At 41.2% G+C, this 14,079-nt stretch overlaps 1 protein-coding gene across 1 annotated transcript; it reads right to left on the reverse strand.

Annotated features, from left to right (window-relative positions):
* Positions 1-9,760: 9,760 nt before the first annotated feature.
* Positions 9,761-12,161, reverse strand: LOC133713034 (F-box protein At3g07870-like). The gene is made up of 3 exons (XM_062139159.1): positions 10,896-12,161; positions 10,140-10,291; positions 9,761-10,029 (listed from the first exon to the last, which is right to left on the reverse strand). The coding sequence occupies exons 1-2, from the start codon at positions 12,086-12,088 to the stop codon at positions 10,147-10,149; spliced, it is 1,338 nt and encodes a 445-aa protein (XP_061995143.1). The 5' UTR covers positions 12,089-12,161; the 3' UTR covers positions 9,761-10,029; positions 10,140-10,146.
* Between the last annotated feature and the right edge of the window lie 1,918 nt (positions 12,162-14,079).

A 14,079-nucleotide genomic window follows, 5' to 3' on the forward strand; every position in this document is an offset into this window, starting at 1 on the left:
AGTTTTATGTTAGGAGGTGTTGTCATCTCAAGCCCGAAAACCTTCCTCTTCGTTAGTGAATCAAATTCAACATGGATCGCATCTTTTCATTTAGGCCAATCTGCTCTACGTTGGCATTCCTTTCAACGGAGTACGGTTCGATGTCATTGGTCTCAATAATTCCACGTCCTCATGTACACTAGTGTAGTTTGTAGAGATCTCTATATTCTCAGGAGTTGGTTCTAACATTGAGGCGTCCCCCAACGATGTCTCTTGAACATAACCACAATCAAGAATATTCTCATGAGACGGATTTTGAGTATCAATGATCAATGGATCAAGTTGTGCCGAACTCGCTCTCTTCCTAGGGCGAGAATCCATCGAACCTATGGGTCTCCTATGCTCTTTAGCGGAACCCATGGCCTATGACGCCACTATGCCAAATTGTGGCATCACTATACCACCATCTATGGTGGTGGTGCCGTGCCCATCTCTTCTGGGTGGCGCCATGTCCTCTTGAGTGGACATCTATCCTTGCAGGCATGTTTGCAGCAGGTATATGTGATCTCGTCACTTTTAGGGGATCAAGATGAGACATAGTGGGGACAGACCATGACAATTCCTGTCGTTCCTGTTGAACATAGACGTTCTAATCTCCCCCTAACGACGGGAAGACTGTCTCATCAAAGTGACAATTCGCAAATCCAGCGAAAAAGAGATCGCCTGTCAAGGGTTTTACATGGCGGACTTTATGGTTGGAGACTTATGTCCAACACAAATATATATGCATTCGTTGCAATGACTCATGTTGATGCGCTATGACGGCGCAATTGGCACATAAACCGCATACTCAAATATGCATAAGTACGAGATATTAGACTCGAACCCAGTCACTAGCTGTAACGCAAATAAACGTTGAGTGGCTGCTATGAGTCGTAGACGAATTAGCATAGCTGCATGCGATATTGCATAACCTAAGAGGAAATATTGGTGCGCATTAACAAAATCCGGGCTACCATCGTAGTCTTTTAATGGTGGTTTTTTCCGCGAGACCAATTGGGTGTGTACATGGGAATATGATACTTGATACCAATACCCAATGACATGCAATAGTCATCGGAAATTTTTGATGTAAATGCTCCAGCATTACGAGTGGACAATGGCACAACACGTGACCAGCGTGTTTGCATATCAACCAACACCATAACATGTCTATACGGTCCGCAAGTTGGTTGAATAGGTCCACAAATATCACCTTGGATTCTTTGTAAGAATGATATATTTTCTTTAGTGTCCTTTTCATAGGATGGTCTCGATCCTAATTTGCTAAAGAGCAGGCTTTGCAGAACGAATGATGGGCTTTAGAAACAACCAATGAGGATTTTGGTTGAGCCACGAAGTCACAATTGACTTTAGAAGCAAAATTTGGAGTAGAAAGAGCATTGGTGGCGTCAATGCCACCCTGAGGCCGCAGGGGGACGGCGGTGCCGGCCAAGGATGGTCGGTTTTGGGGGTGAACGGCACCGTGAGGCGCAGGGGCTCTTTCGGTGTCCAAAAACCGGTTTTTACTTCTTTTCGTTCTGAAAAATGGATGTCCGTGTGAAGTTTTTAATATACGGATCATCATATCATAACCTGGGTGTCCCAAACGGTCATGCCAAAGCCTATATGTGTCGGAATCCCATAAATCATCTGTCATAACATGATTGGATTCAATGATTCGAATAGTGGTTGCATACAACCCACTAGATCGACACATAAGTTTCTCTAATACTCGTTTATGTCCGTAGTCATTAGAGGTGATGCAAAGGAACTCTTGTCCATTCTCACAATGTTGTTCCACATGAAAACTATTGGCTCTTATATCTTTGAAGCTCAAAAGGGTTCTTTCAGCCCTAGGAGCGTAGAGAGCTTCAGTGACATTAATGATTGTGCCATGTGACAACAAGAATTGAGCTGGTCCTCGACCATGAATCAATTTAGATGACCCTGCCATCGTAGTCACTGAAGATCGAGTAGGCGTCATCTCAAGAAATAACTGCCTATTTCGAAGTATGGTGTGCGTAGTAGCACTATCCACGAGGCATTCTAGATCTCCGGGAAACATACTTGAATGAATAAAGTTCGAATCAAAATCGACACTTTATTTCAATGAAAGTCAATGATTACGTCAAAGTTTCTAAATTTAATCCAAAAAGGATAATCAAGCATAGACAAGTAGTAGTTACTCAATCCGTTTGGTAATTCCAATTTGGTTGTGACCATGTAAGGTAAGGCGAGATTTTGGTGGAGCGTTGCTCACTTTTAAACCGTTCTCTCAGTTCAACCTTCCTAGACATCACAATTACTCTTGAGTACGCCTAGTGAGAAAGAGTTATAACCACTGTCTATGTTGATAGTTTCCAAATTTTTGGATTTGGATTGAAACCAATGACGTTTATATGGTCAAATTTTATGCTTACGAACGCTCTTAGTTCGTAAAAATCGATGCTCACGGACGCTCTTAGTCCGAAGATCAAGAACACTCTTAGTTCGTATATAGCGTGAATCCCCACAATTCCGCTTTTAGCAAATCGAACCCACGTTACAGAAATGTGGGATGTAGAAGAAAAGATTTTGTAAGTCCCCGAAAAAATAAAAATAAATTTAAATTTCAAAAAATGGGAACAACTTACTAGTGAAAACTTACTCATGAATTTCAGAATTTGAAATTCTCAATACACGCGTGTGTTGATGCAGGCGTGTAGGATTGCAGGCGTGCTATCGATCCTGGGTCGGGGATTGCAAACTATCTTTCAATCCCTGCTGTGTGGCCGATACAGGTCTGGCCGAGGTAAGCCGAGGAGCTGGCCGACAGATGCGTGCGCAGGGGCGAATAGGCACTGCAGGGGCAGGCACGCATATGAGGCTAGCGTGGGCTAGGAGCTGCTGCAGTGATGCTAGAAGGTGGTAGCAGCGGTTTTCAAGGATTTTTTTGTTGTTGAAATTCGGACCAGATCTGTCTCTGAACAGCTTTCACTTCAATTGATGTACAGGTCTCAAAACAAATCCGATAAGGCTGAAATTTGGAGGGCAGATAGAAGCGACAGAGACGAACAACTTTGATGAAGGAAGAATTTTGATCTGAGGTCTCTATCAAGACGTTTCGGGGATTGCAAGCAGGCTGATCTGCACAGGAACGAGCGTCCTGCTGTGCTGCAGGGGCAGCAGGTGTGCGGCGATGCTGCAGGGGCAGTAGGACGCACACGGGTGCGTAAGGGCTGCAGGGGCAGCGTGCAGGTGGGCAGCTGCGGCTAGTCTAGCATGGGCTAGGTGCAACGGTGAAAAGGTGATGTTGAAGAATTTTTTGGTTTTGGATTTTTGATCTCAATGTTAGGGCTCGTGCTGATAACGTGTTTAAGGATAATAGATTCAAGAGAGATTGATGAGAGAATTGTGTTATATTATTGAGAATAGGAGCCCTATATAGAGGGATTACAAAGTATATATTCTGATGTTACAAGGAATACTAATCCGACTAGGATTATGAAATCTAGAACCTTCTTTTCTATTACTACTCCTAATTTGATAAGTCACACTAAGTTGATTTTCCTTCAACAATTTATTTATTTTTGGTACTTGTTCATCTTTTTTAACTTTTGATATCTCTTACCTGCATTAATGTGAACGTAATCACTCTCAGTCACACATGTTAACTGATGTGCAAGCAAAACAATACAAAATATTAAACATACACCACTAAGAACCCTAGATCGGTCAAGAAAACTTCAAATTTTCAACAACAAAAGTTTCAATTGTTGAAGGAAAATCGACTTAGTGTGCCTTATCAAACTAGGAGTAGTAATAGGAGAGAAGGTTCTAGAATTCCTAATCATAGATGGATTAGTATTCCTTGTAACATTAGAATATGTACTTTGTAATCCCTATATATAGGGCTCCTATTCTCAATAATATGTTTGACAATTCTCTCTACAATCTCTTTTCCTTAAACACGTTATCAGCACGAGCTTTAACCACAAACCAAAAACCACAAAACCCAAAAATCTTCTTCATCACCGCACCTCCTAGCCCACGCTAGCCTCACCTGCGCGCCTGCCCCTGCAGCACCTACGCGCCACTGCGCACGTATCCCTGATGCCCCTGCAGCACCACTGCACGTCTGCTACCCCTGCATCACCAACGCACACCAACTGCATCCTTCTCCTTTCCTGTGCACGTCCGTCTGCTTGCAAGCCCCGAAACGTCTAGTTCGGAACCTCAGATCAAAATCCTTTCTTCATCAAAGTTGTTCATCTCTGTCTCTTCCATCTGACCTCCGAATTTCAGCCTTATAGGAGTTGTTTTGAGACCGGTACACCAATCGAAGTGCAAGCTGTTTAGAAGAGAATCTGTTCCGAATTTCATCAAGTAAGTTTTAAGTTAAAGTTGCCGCTTTTGAAATTTAATTTCCTCCTTCTTTTTCTTCGGGGACTTGCAACCTCCCTTCTTCTACATCCCACCTTTCTTATAACGTGGGTTCGATTCTTGAGAAAGCGGAATCGTGGGGATTCACGCAATTAACGAACTAAGAGCGTTCGTAAGACTTCGGACTAAGAGCGTCCGTAAGCATCGATTTAACGAACTAAGAGCGTTCGTGAGCATAGATTTTGACCATTTAAAAATCATTGTTTCGGTCTAATCCAAATATTCTTGGAAATCGATTTCTTGGTAGCATTAAGGCTCAGAAATCTTATATTAGTTTTCGTGGAAGCATTGACTCCGAAACTAATACGTTCTTGCTTTCCTTTCAGGTTGTAAGACTTGAACGAGCTCGATTTTACTCCATTGGATTCTACGGGCACGGGATATTTATTTGCCTACAATCCAAGAGCCCTGTTCTAAAGGAACCGCTCAAGACTCACAAACTGAGATAGAAAATTCCAGGGCATTTACCCTGATGAAGCGCCACATGAAGATGGCCCTCCAGTTTGAGTACATGAATGAGGATAACGCTAACAACCTTTGGGTTGCGCCTAGTGAACGTTTTAGTAACATTCACAACTTTCCGAACATAGAAGCACAATGGAATAATATCTGCTTCACTATAACTTTGAAAGAGTTATGAAATATTGTTCGGATGCTCTTTGCATCATATTATTTATGCATGCTTGTGGAAAAACACAAAATAACAAATTGATTGAGAAAACCCTAACATGACCATAGGAGTCATGACGTTGAGGGTATAGGGTTGGACACCATGGCGCCATTTTTGGCCATGATTGCACTATTCCAACGCCATTGGTTCTAGGGACCATATGTATTGTGTCAATACACCTCAATCAAGAGAGCATCCTCTTCATGGTATTTTATAGAGTACCTGATCAATGGTAATATATCGAGCTATAAAAGACTTTAAATCTGGCGATGAAGATAGAATGCCGCAGATTTTTATTTAGAATAGTCTTTTAATTTCCAAGAATTATGTAATGGCAATTATGCCTTAATCAATAAAATGACTTATTGGATTATCTCTTTTCCTCTAGGCGTACTCAATTAAGTATGATGTCTAGGAAAGTAATTGAGATTAGTGGTACTTAAGAGAGCTTTGCTCTACCGACATCTCTCTCTACTTCCCTGGTCATATTTAATTGGAATTACCGAACGAATTGAGTGACTACAATTTATCTAATGTTTGATTTTACTTTGGATTAGATTATGGTCACGAAACTTTGATGTAATCATTGGCTATTATTAATAAAGTATCGATTTATTTTATCTCATGTCATGGACATATTTTTCGAACTTTATTACTTCAACGATATAAGAGCCAATGGTTTTCATGTGGAAACACATTGTGAGAATGGACAAGAGTTCCTTTGCATCACCTCTAATGACTATGGACATAAACGAGTATGAGAGAGACTTATGTGTCGATCTAGTGGGTTGTATGCAACCACTATTCGAGTAATTGAATCCAATCATGTTATATGATTTATGGGATTCTGACACATATAGGCTTTGGCATGACCGTCTGGGACACCCAGGTCCTGATATGATGATCCGTATATTAAAGACTTCACACGGACATCCATTCTTCAGAACGAAGAAAAGTAAAAACCAAAAATTGGTTCGAGGAGATGCACCTGCGCCTCACGGCGCCAAGACTGTGCAAGACCGGCCACTTAGGGCCGGCGCCGTCTACCCCCTACGGCAACAACATGGCATTGACGCCATGGATCATTGTTTGACTCCTCCTTCTACTTCTAAAGTCAATTGTGACTTCATGGCTAAACCAAAATCCTCATTGGTTGTCTCTAAAGCCCATCATTCGTTCTGCAAAGCCTGCTCTTTAGAAAAATTAGGATCGATACCATCCTATGCAAAGGACACTAAAGAAAATATACCATTCTTGCAAAGAATTCAAGGTGATATTTGTGGACCTATTCAACCACCATGCGGACCATTTCGATATTTTATGGTGTTGGTTGATGCATCGACACGCTGGTCACATGTCATGCTATTGTCCACTAGGAACGCTGCATTTGCTAAACTCCTAGCACAGATTATTAAGTTAAGGGCTCACCACCCTGATCATCCTATTAAGTCTATAAGGTTAGACAATGCTGGGGAGTTTACATCAAATACTTTTGATGATTATTGCATGTCCATTGGGATTGAAGTTGAACATCCAGTTCCTCATGTTCACACCCAAAATGGTCTCGCAGAAGCCGCCATTAAACGACTATAAATGGTCGCTAGGGCATTGGTAATGCGCACCAATCTCCCTATTTCTGCTTGGGGCTATGCAATATTGCATGCAGCTGTGCTTATTCGTCTGAGGCCTACTGCCACTCAACCCTTTTCTGCGTCCCAGATGGTGACTGGGTATGAGCCTAATGTCTCACACTTACACATATTTGGGTGTGCAGTTTATGTGCCAATTGCGCCGCCACAACGCACCAAAATGGGTCCTCAACGACGATTAGGCGTTTATGTTGGATATGACTCTCCAACTGATTTGCGGATTATCACTTCGATGAGACAGTCTTCCCGTCGTTAGGGGGAGATAAGAACATCAATGTTCAACAGGAACGACAGGAATTTTCGTGGTCTGTCCCCACTCTGTCTCATCTTGATCCCCGAACCGCACAGTCCGAAATTGAAGTGCGGAGAATTCTCGATCTTCAGAACGTAGCAGAATCGATGCCTGATGCGTTTTCTGATATCGCAAAAGTGACGAGATCACACATACCTGCTGCAAACGTGCCTGCAAGGATTGATGTCCCTAAAATCAGAGGACATGACGCCATCTCAAGGGCAATTGAGTATGGCGCCAACGTTCCCTCTCACAGTGATGGTGACGTTGTGGCTAGGCCCATGGCTCCTGCCAGGAAGCGCGGGAGGCCTATAGGTTCGATGGATTCTCGCCCAAGAAAGAAAGCGAGTTTGGCACAAAATAATCCATTAATCATCGATGTGAATAATCCATCTCATGAGAATATTCCGGATTATGGTTATGTCCGAGAGACATCATTGGGGGACGCTCCAATGTCAGAACCAACTCCAGAGAATAGAGAGATCTCCATAAATTACACTAGTGTACATGAGATGATGGATAGAAATTCTATGGCAATTGATGATGCGTTTGCATATCATGTTGCAAAAGGAATCATAGAATATGATGATATCGAACCTCGCTCTGTTGAAGAATGTCAACGAAGAGCGGATTGGCCTAAATGGAAAGATGCGATCCAGGTTGAATTGGATTCACTAACAAAGAGACAGGTATTTGGGCCTATAACGCAGACACCCCCAGATGTAAAACCTGTTGGTCATAAATGGGTCTTTGTTAGAAAGCGTAATGAGAAAAATGAGGTGGTAAGATATAAAGCCCGCCTTGTGGCGCAAGGTTTCTCACAACGCCCTGGAATCGACTACGAGGAGACATACTCTCCCGTAATGGAGGTTATAACGTTCCGCTACCTTGTCAGTTTGGTAGTTTCCGAAAAACTTGACATGCAGCTTATGGATGTGGTTACAGCATATCTCTATGGGGATCTAGATTCAGAGATATATATGAAGGTTCCAGATGGACTTCAATTACCCAAATCAAGTGGCTCTAAACCACGGAGCGCGTTTTCAATAAGATTAAAACGCTCACTATATGGATTAAAACAATCCGGACGGATGTGGTATAACCGTCTAAGTGACTACTTGATTGGGAAGGGATATATTAACAATGAAATATGCCCATGCGTGTTCATTAAAAGAACAAGTTCCGGATTTGCAATCGTAGCAGTTTATGTCGATGACATGAACCTAATTGGAACTCTAGATGAGTTGAAAGAAACTGCTAAATAATTGAAATCCGAATTTGAGATGAAAGATCTTGGGAAAACACGGTTTTGTCTCGGTTTAGAACTCGAGCACCGTAGTGATGAGATTTTGATCCATCAGTCTGCATATACTCAGAAAATCCTAAGGCGCTTTAATGAAGATAAAGCAAAGCCTGTGAGTACTCCCATGATCGGTCGTCGTCTTGAGCCCGGAAAAGATCCGTTTTGTCCAAAGGATGAGGACGAAGAACCATTAGAGGCCGAAGTGCCCTATTTAAGTGCAATAGGCGCATTCTTGTACTTAGCTCAATGCACAAAGACCAGACATCTCATTCGCAGTGAACTTGTTAGCTCGACATAGCTCTGCGCCAATACGCCGCCATTGGATTGGTGTAAAGACAATCTTTCGATACCTAAGAGGTACGATTTATATGGGCCTATTTTATCCCTACAGAGAGAAGAGGAATGACGGAAGAATGGGATCGAACCCCATTAGGCATGGAGCCGCCGTCCACCATAACATAGTGGCCGGCCATGTTGCCGCCAACGCCGCCACCACCATCAAGGGTGGCCGGCCTCACCCTATCCCCCTCCATCAAAACGACAATGATGTTTTGATGGGTTTTGCTGATGCAGGGTACCTCTCTGACCCTCACAAAGGTCGCTCCCAAACGGGTTATGTCTTTACCATGGGAAGCACTGCGATATCTTGGAGGTCTACAAAGCAGACCTTTGTTGCTACTTCCTCAAATCATGCAGAGATTATTGCTCTACATGAAGCCGTACGAGAATGTATATGGCTAAGGTCTATAATAAGACATATTCAAGGAAGTTGTGGTTTGAAGTCTACCACGGATGAACCTACATATATTTATGAAGATAATGCAGCTTGTATTGAGCAAATGAAGTTAGGTTTCATCAAGGGCGACAACACCAAGCACATATCGCCTAAGTTCTTTTATAATCAGCAACAACAAACACTTCTAAAGATTGAAGTGAATCAAATCCGATCAGAGGATACTGTAGCAGACTTATTCACTAAGTCGTTACCTAAATCCACATTCGAGAAACATGTGAAGAGCATCGGATTGATAAAGTTATCCGAACTCCCACGATTGTAGCAATCAGGGGGAGATATCGACATCAGGGGGAGTTATGATGTCTACATGTTCGATCTCGAAGAGTGAAGGACGTGTTGTGCTCTTTTTGTCCTTCGACCATGGTTATTTTTGTCCCACAGGGTTTTTGTTACCTGACAAGGTTTTTAACGAGGCAACGAATGAAGCGTCACCACCAAGTTTGAAGCGGCACAAGGGGGAGTGTTGAAGGAAAATCGACTTAGTGTGCCTTATCAAACTAGGAGTAGTAATAGGAGAGAAGGTTCTAGAATTCCTAATCATAGATAGATTAGTATTCCTTGTAACATTAGAATATGTACTTTGTAATCCCTATATATAGGGCTCCTATTCTCAATAATATGTTTGACAATTCTCTCTACAATCTCTCTCAAAATCTCTTTTCCTTAAACATCAATCAAAATGTTCCTAGATTGGTCATGACATGCATTTTGGTCAGTCGAAGCAGAGTGAGTCTGATGGCTAATGACAAAAAGCTTAGTGATAGAACTTCTTAGGCATTACAACAAACTTTCAGAAGAAATAGAATCAACTCTTTGGAGAAACCTTCACTGAAACCCCCACATCAAGGCAGTCCAAATCCACCAAGTAAAATCCAGCTGAATAGAAAAGAAATGTTGTTCAGCAAAAGGAGACAAGAAAGAGCAACCATCAGATTGATTCAAGAACATAATCGGCACATATATCATGAGGATAAACGAACTATTACAGGAGTTTTAGTCGACCATCTTCAGACACAAGTCATCCATAGCCAGAGTTATGTTTTGCTGACTTGTGGTTGCGACTGGAGATGATCTAGAACCAGCACAACCACTGCTCCCTTCGCCAAACAGCTTCTCAGATCTCTTACCTCCTCTTACTCTGCATATCATCATACATATCGTAAGGATGCCAAAATCAAATTGACGTAAAGTGAACAAAGTTTTATCTGCTTCTTAAACATCTTGGACAGATTAGTTGACCAAAAGCCTGATAAAACTCAAAATGAATCACAATGTGTTAATAGCAGACAGAGAGGTTCAAGTAAATCATATTCACTGAAAATCCTTGTCGGTAACTTAAATGCAATAAACATGTTAGGCATTGCACAAGCTCAAATGGAGGAGCAATGTAGCTAGTGACGCTATCCTATTATTCTTGAATCCCTCAAGTTGTTGAAAGAGAGTGTTCACTACTAGAACATATGATGAATGAAACTCAAAGGCTCTGTAAGCTCTTCAGGTCAGCAATACTCACCAACACAAATAAGCTTAGTCCTTTAACCAAATAAAATAAAATCTGTTACGATTTGATCACTGAGAAACAAAACTCATTTCTAATATAACCAAAGACTCAAATCCATAATTCAAAACTTCCATTTGCAAATCTTCCTACAAAATAACAAGTTCCACAAACAAAAAGCTGCCTGTAAGAGAGAAAAATAACAACCTTATGCATGCATATCTCTAAAAAAAAATTGTAGTACCTTTTCACCTGCTCTCCTTTTGAAACATCATAAAGCGAGACAAAGCATGGACTGTAAGCAACTGAATGAAATTTCCCCTCTGTTTGAGACATTATAGCTTCGCAGAACCTCTTTCTCTTTTGATCATAAAAGGCTACATAACGATCATCTACCGTCATTAGGATGTCCCCATTACGCAGAAACATAAGTGGCTCCAGCAATTCACAGCCAGAGTTGCTAAGATGCAGATTTAAATTTTCAATGACAAGAATTTTAGTCCAAGACTCTTGGACCCCATAATCCTTCATAATCCACAAGTCGAATTTGCTAGTATCAGCACCAAAGGCACTCAAAACAAGAGAACCTTCTAACACTCCCAACTTCAAACAATGTGAATATTCCTTCTCAAATGGTCCAAAGTAGCTAGGTGGGGGTAGTGGTTGAAACTTTTCTCTTTCAAAGTTGAATGAATATATAAACTCAGAACTATAACCCTCAAATGGCACCCAATGAAGAGCTCCATGGAGAAAACTATTAAAGGGCAACACAACAAGTTCTCTAGGAACATTTCCAATGCTTCTCCAAACTCCTGTACCAATGGTGTAGATCTTAGCTTCGTAGTAATTATGTGAGCAAGTGCACAACTCGTTCACTGGACAAAATGTTTGCAACACCTTGTACTCATCGGTCGTGACGCTAAAACCAAGTCCTATGAAACTACCCCAACGCCTACCCTTAGTAGGTGGAATGGTGATGTATTCACCCAAAATTGGATTGCATACATACAAAGGGTCATCACTTTTAGCTCCAGACAAAAGAAGCAAACCATTGCATGAGTTTACCAAGCCAAATTCAGAGACAGGTATGCTATTTTGTGGGGTAAATATTATTTCCTCAACGAAAGCATCAGAACCTCCACATTCTAGTATCTGGGCGAAATAAGCTTCCTTTGATTTCTCAAAAAACGGTATGTTTTGCATCAAGATGCCAAAGGATGATCTCGAACGGTGAAGATGAGTAACTTTGGGGTCGGAAATAAGAGAGAGCCATGATTTGCAAACGCACCTGCAACTGAAGAGCGTGATGACTGTGAGCCTTGAGAGAATGTCCATGACTAAAGCATGTGGGAGTTTCCTGAAGTTGGAAGGAGCTTTGGGCTCCCATTCTTCTCCTTGTTCTTTGCTTCTGGCCGGTACTATTTCCTGTGGATTCATGGAGGTTTCCTATTTTCTTTGCTGTTTTTGGATTTCCTAAGTTTGAAAGTTAAAAAGAGCCTGTGATTTCTGATCTGTGCTCGTTGGGATGCTTTTTCTGTTTTGGTAGAGGAATAGCTAGAAAAGGGTTTTGGAGGGAAACATTGCCTCGTGAAATCTGACTTGGGTGTGACTTGAGTGGACTTGACCAAACCAAAAAACAAATGATGCGACTTGATTGGACTCCTCAATGACATGCCTTGCTACTGTAGTACGTTAACTTACTTTTCTTACTAGTTACAACTTACAACCAAATCAACCCCTTTAATGCTTAGAAGCAGGGGAGCTAAAAAGCCCCCCCCAAACGCACCCTAAAACTAACCTCCTACTGGCCACATGGAAAATTGGCATTCAAGCAAACGTATACAAGACTAGCTGACTAGAGATACCTCATATTCATAAACTAGTTTCATTCCAATACTCACATATAAAGGCTCTCACAGCAAAAGGAGGGCAGCCTGTTTCGAACGCTTTTGGGAATATAAAACATTGACTGAAGCAATCTAATGGCATTGCTTAAATCACTTTTAAAAGAACTCATGTTGCTAGTAACTGCAGGTAGTTATGCATCAGAATGGAACCATGACAGAATGAGATGAGTACAAGAAAACAGCTCAACTTTGAAGAGATACAAACATAGTATTATTGGTTTTACAGGCAAATTGCATCTATTAATTCCCAACAAATTAGGAGCTGAGCTGATAAAGTAATCTAAGGTTCACATCCAAAACCAATTGACAATGGATGGAGTGGCCCAAATCCTTATAAACTCATAGGCAATGCCCCATTTTTCCCATGTGGGATGTATATATCCTCAACACGCCCCACACGTATGACGAATTTTCAAGCCATACACGTGGACAACTCTGATACCATGATAAAGTAATCTGAGATTCACATCCAAAACCAATTGGCAATGGATGGAGTGGCCCAAATCCTTATAAACTCATAGGCAAAGTCCTATTTTTCCCATGTTGGATGTATATATTCTCAACAAGAACCACCAATGTAGGTTAGTGGTTTTGGTGAAAAATGTCATTTCTGATTGTTAACTCTATTACCGGTCTCACAGTTATTTTCAATTGAATATCACTTGTTCACATGTATGTACATCGCGAATTGCTTACTGCATGGTAAATACAGTTTAAAAAAAAAAAAAAAAACATATGGCATATACAGTGGTAAACTAATACAAGATACTAGAGATGCTACATATTCATAACCAAGATGCGTTCCAATCCTCACATATAAGCCATTAAGCCGAAATGCTCACAGCAAAAGGAGGACAAGCATTTGCGAAGATTACTTAGAGTGATCTTGGAGAGTAAATAACATTGAATGAAATAATCCATTGACATTTCTTGAATCCTGTTTAGAATAATCGCATGTTATAGTCTATTGTTATGCATCAGATCAAAACCATGCAAGAATGAAACAAGTAAATTAAATAATGTAGAGTACACTTTGTTGAGATAAAAACAACCGGCACTTGAATTAGTAACCATTCAACACTCACCAAGCAAAATGGTTTTTATACTTTGACAAAGTTGCATATATTCCATTATTCCATACAAATTAGGAACTGTGAAACTGGTACGCTGGCAAGGTCTACAGAACCAGATCGATGAAGTCCTTTTTCTGTCATTGGTAAGGCAGATCCTCTGGCAGTCTGGCACTATGAAAGACTTTATACAAATTGAAGTATCTTCAAGACCCGAGAGGCACCTGCGTCTAACTACTGCTTACATATCAGTAAACTCCTAACCCCTGAAATACAATGAGCAAGAAATAAGAGAAAATCAGCAAAAGAAAACAGGGGAAAAGATTAAAAAGGCATAAGAAAATATATATGACTTCAACGACTAAGACAACTCACACAAACAGCCAAACTTGTGGCTTTAGGAAGACTCTGTTCCAAAGCAGTGCAGCCACAGCCTCAATTAAGCTTTCTG

This window comes from Rosa rugosa, chromosome 5 (assembly GCF_958449725.1).
Source record: "Rosa rugosa chromosome 5, drRosRugo1.1, whole genome shotgun sequence".
In the NCBI taxonomy this organism is placed as follows: domain Eukaryota; kingdom Viridiplantae; phylum Streptophyta; class Magnoliopsida; order Rosales; family Rosaceae; genus Rosa; species Rosa rugosa.

Excerpts from the sequence above, each read along its gene's own strand:
- LOC133713034 (XM_062139159.1), bottom strand. The coding sequence starts at position 12,088 with ATGAATCCACAGGAAATAGTACCGGCCAGAAGCAAAGAACAAGGAGAA. Across the intron at positions 10,292-10,895 it reads AAAGGAGAGCAGGTGAAAAG|AGTAAGAGGAGGTAAGAGAT; the intron begins GTACTACAATTT and ends GATGATATGCAG.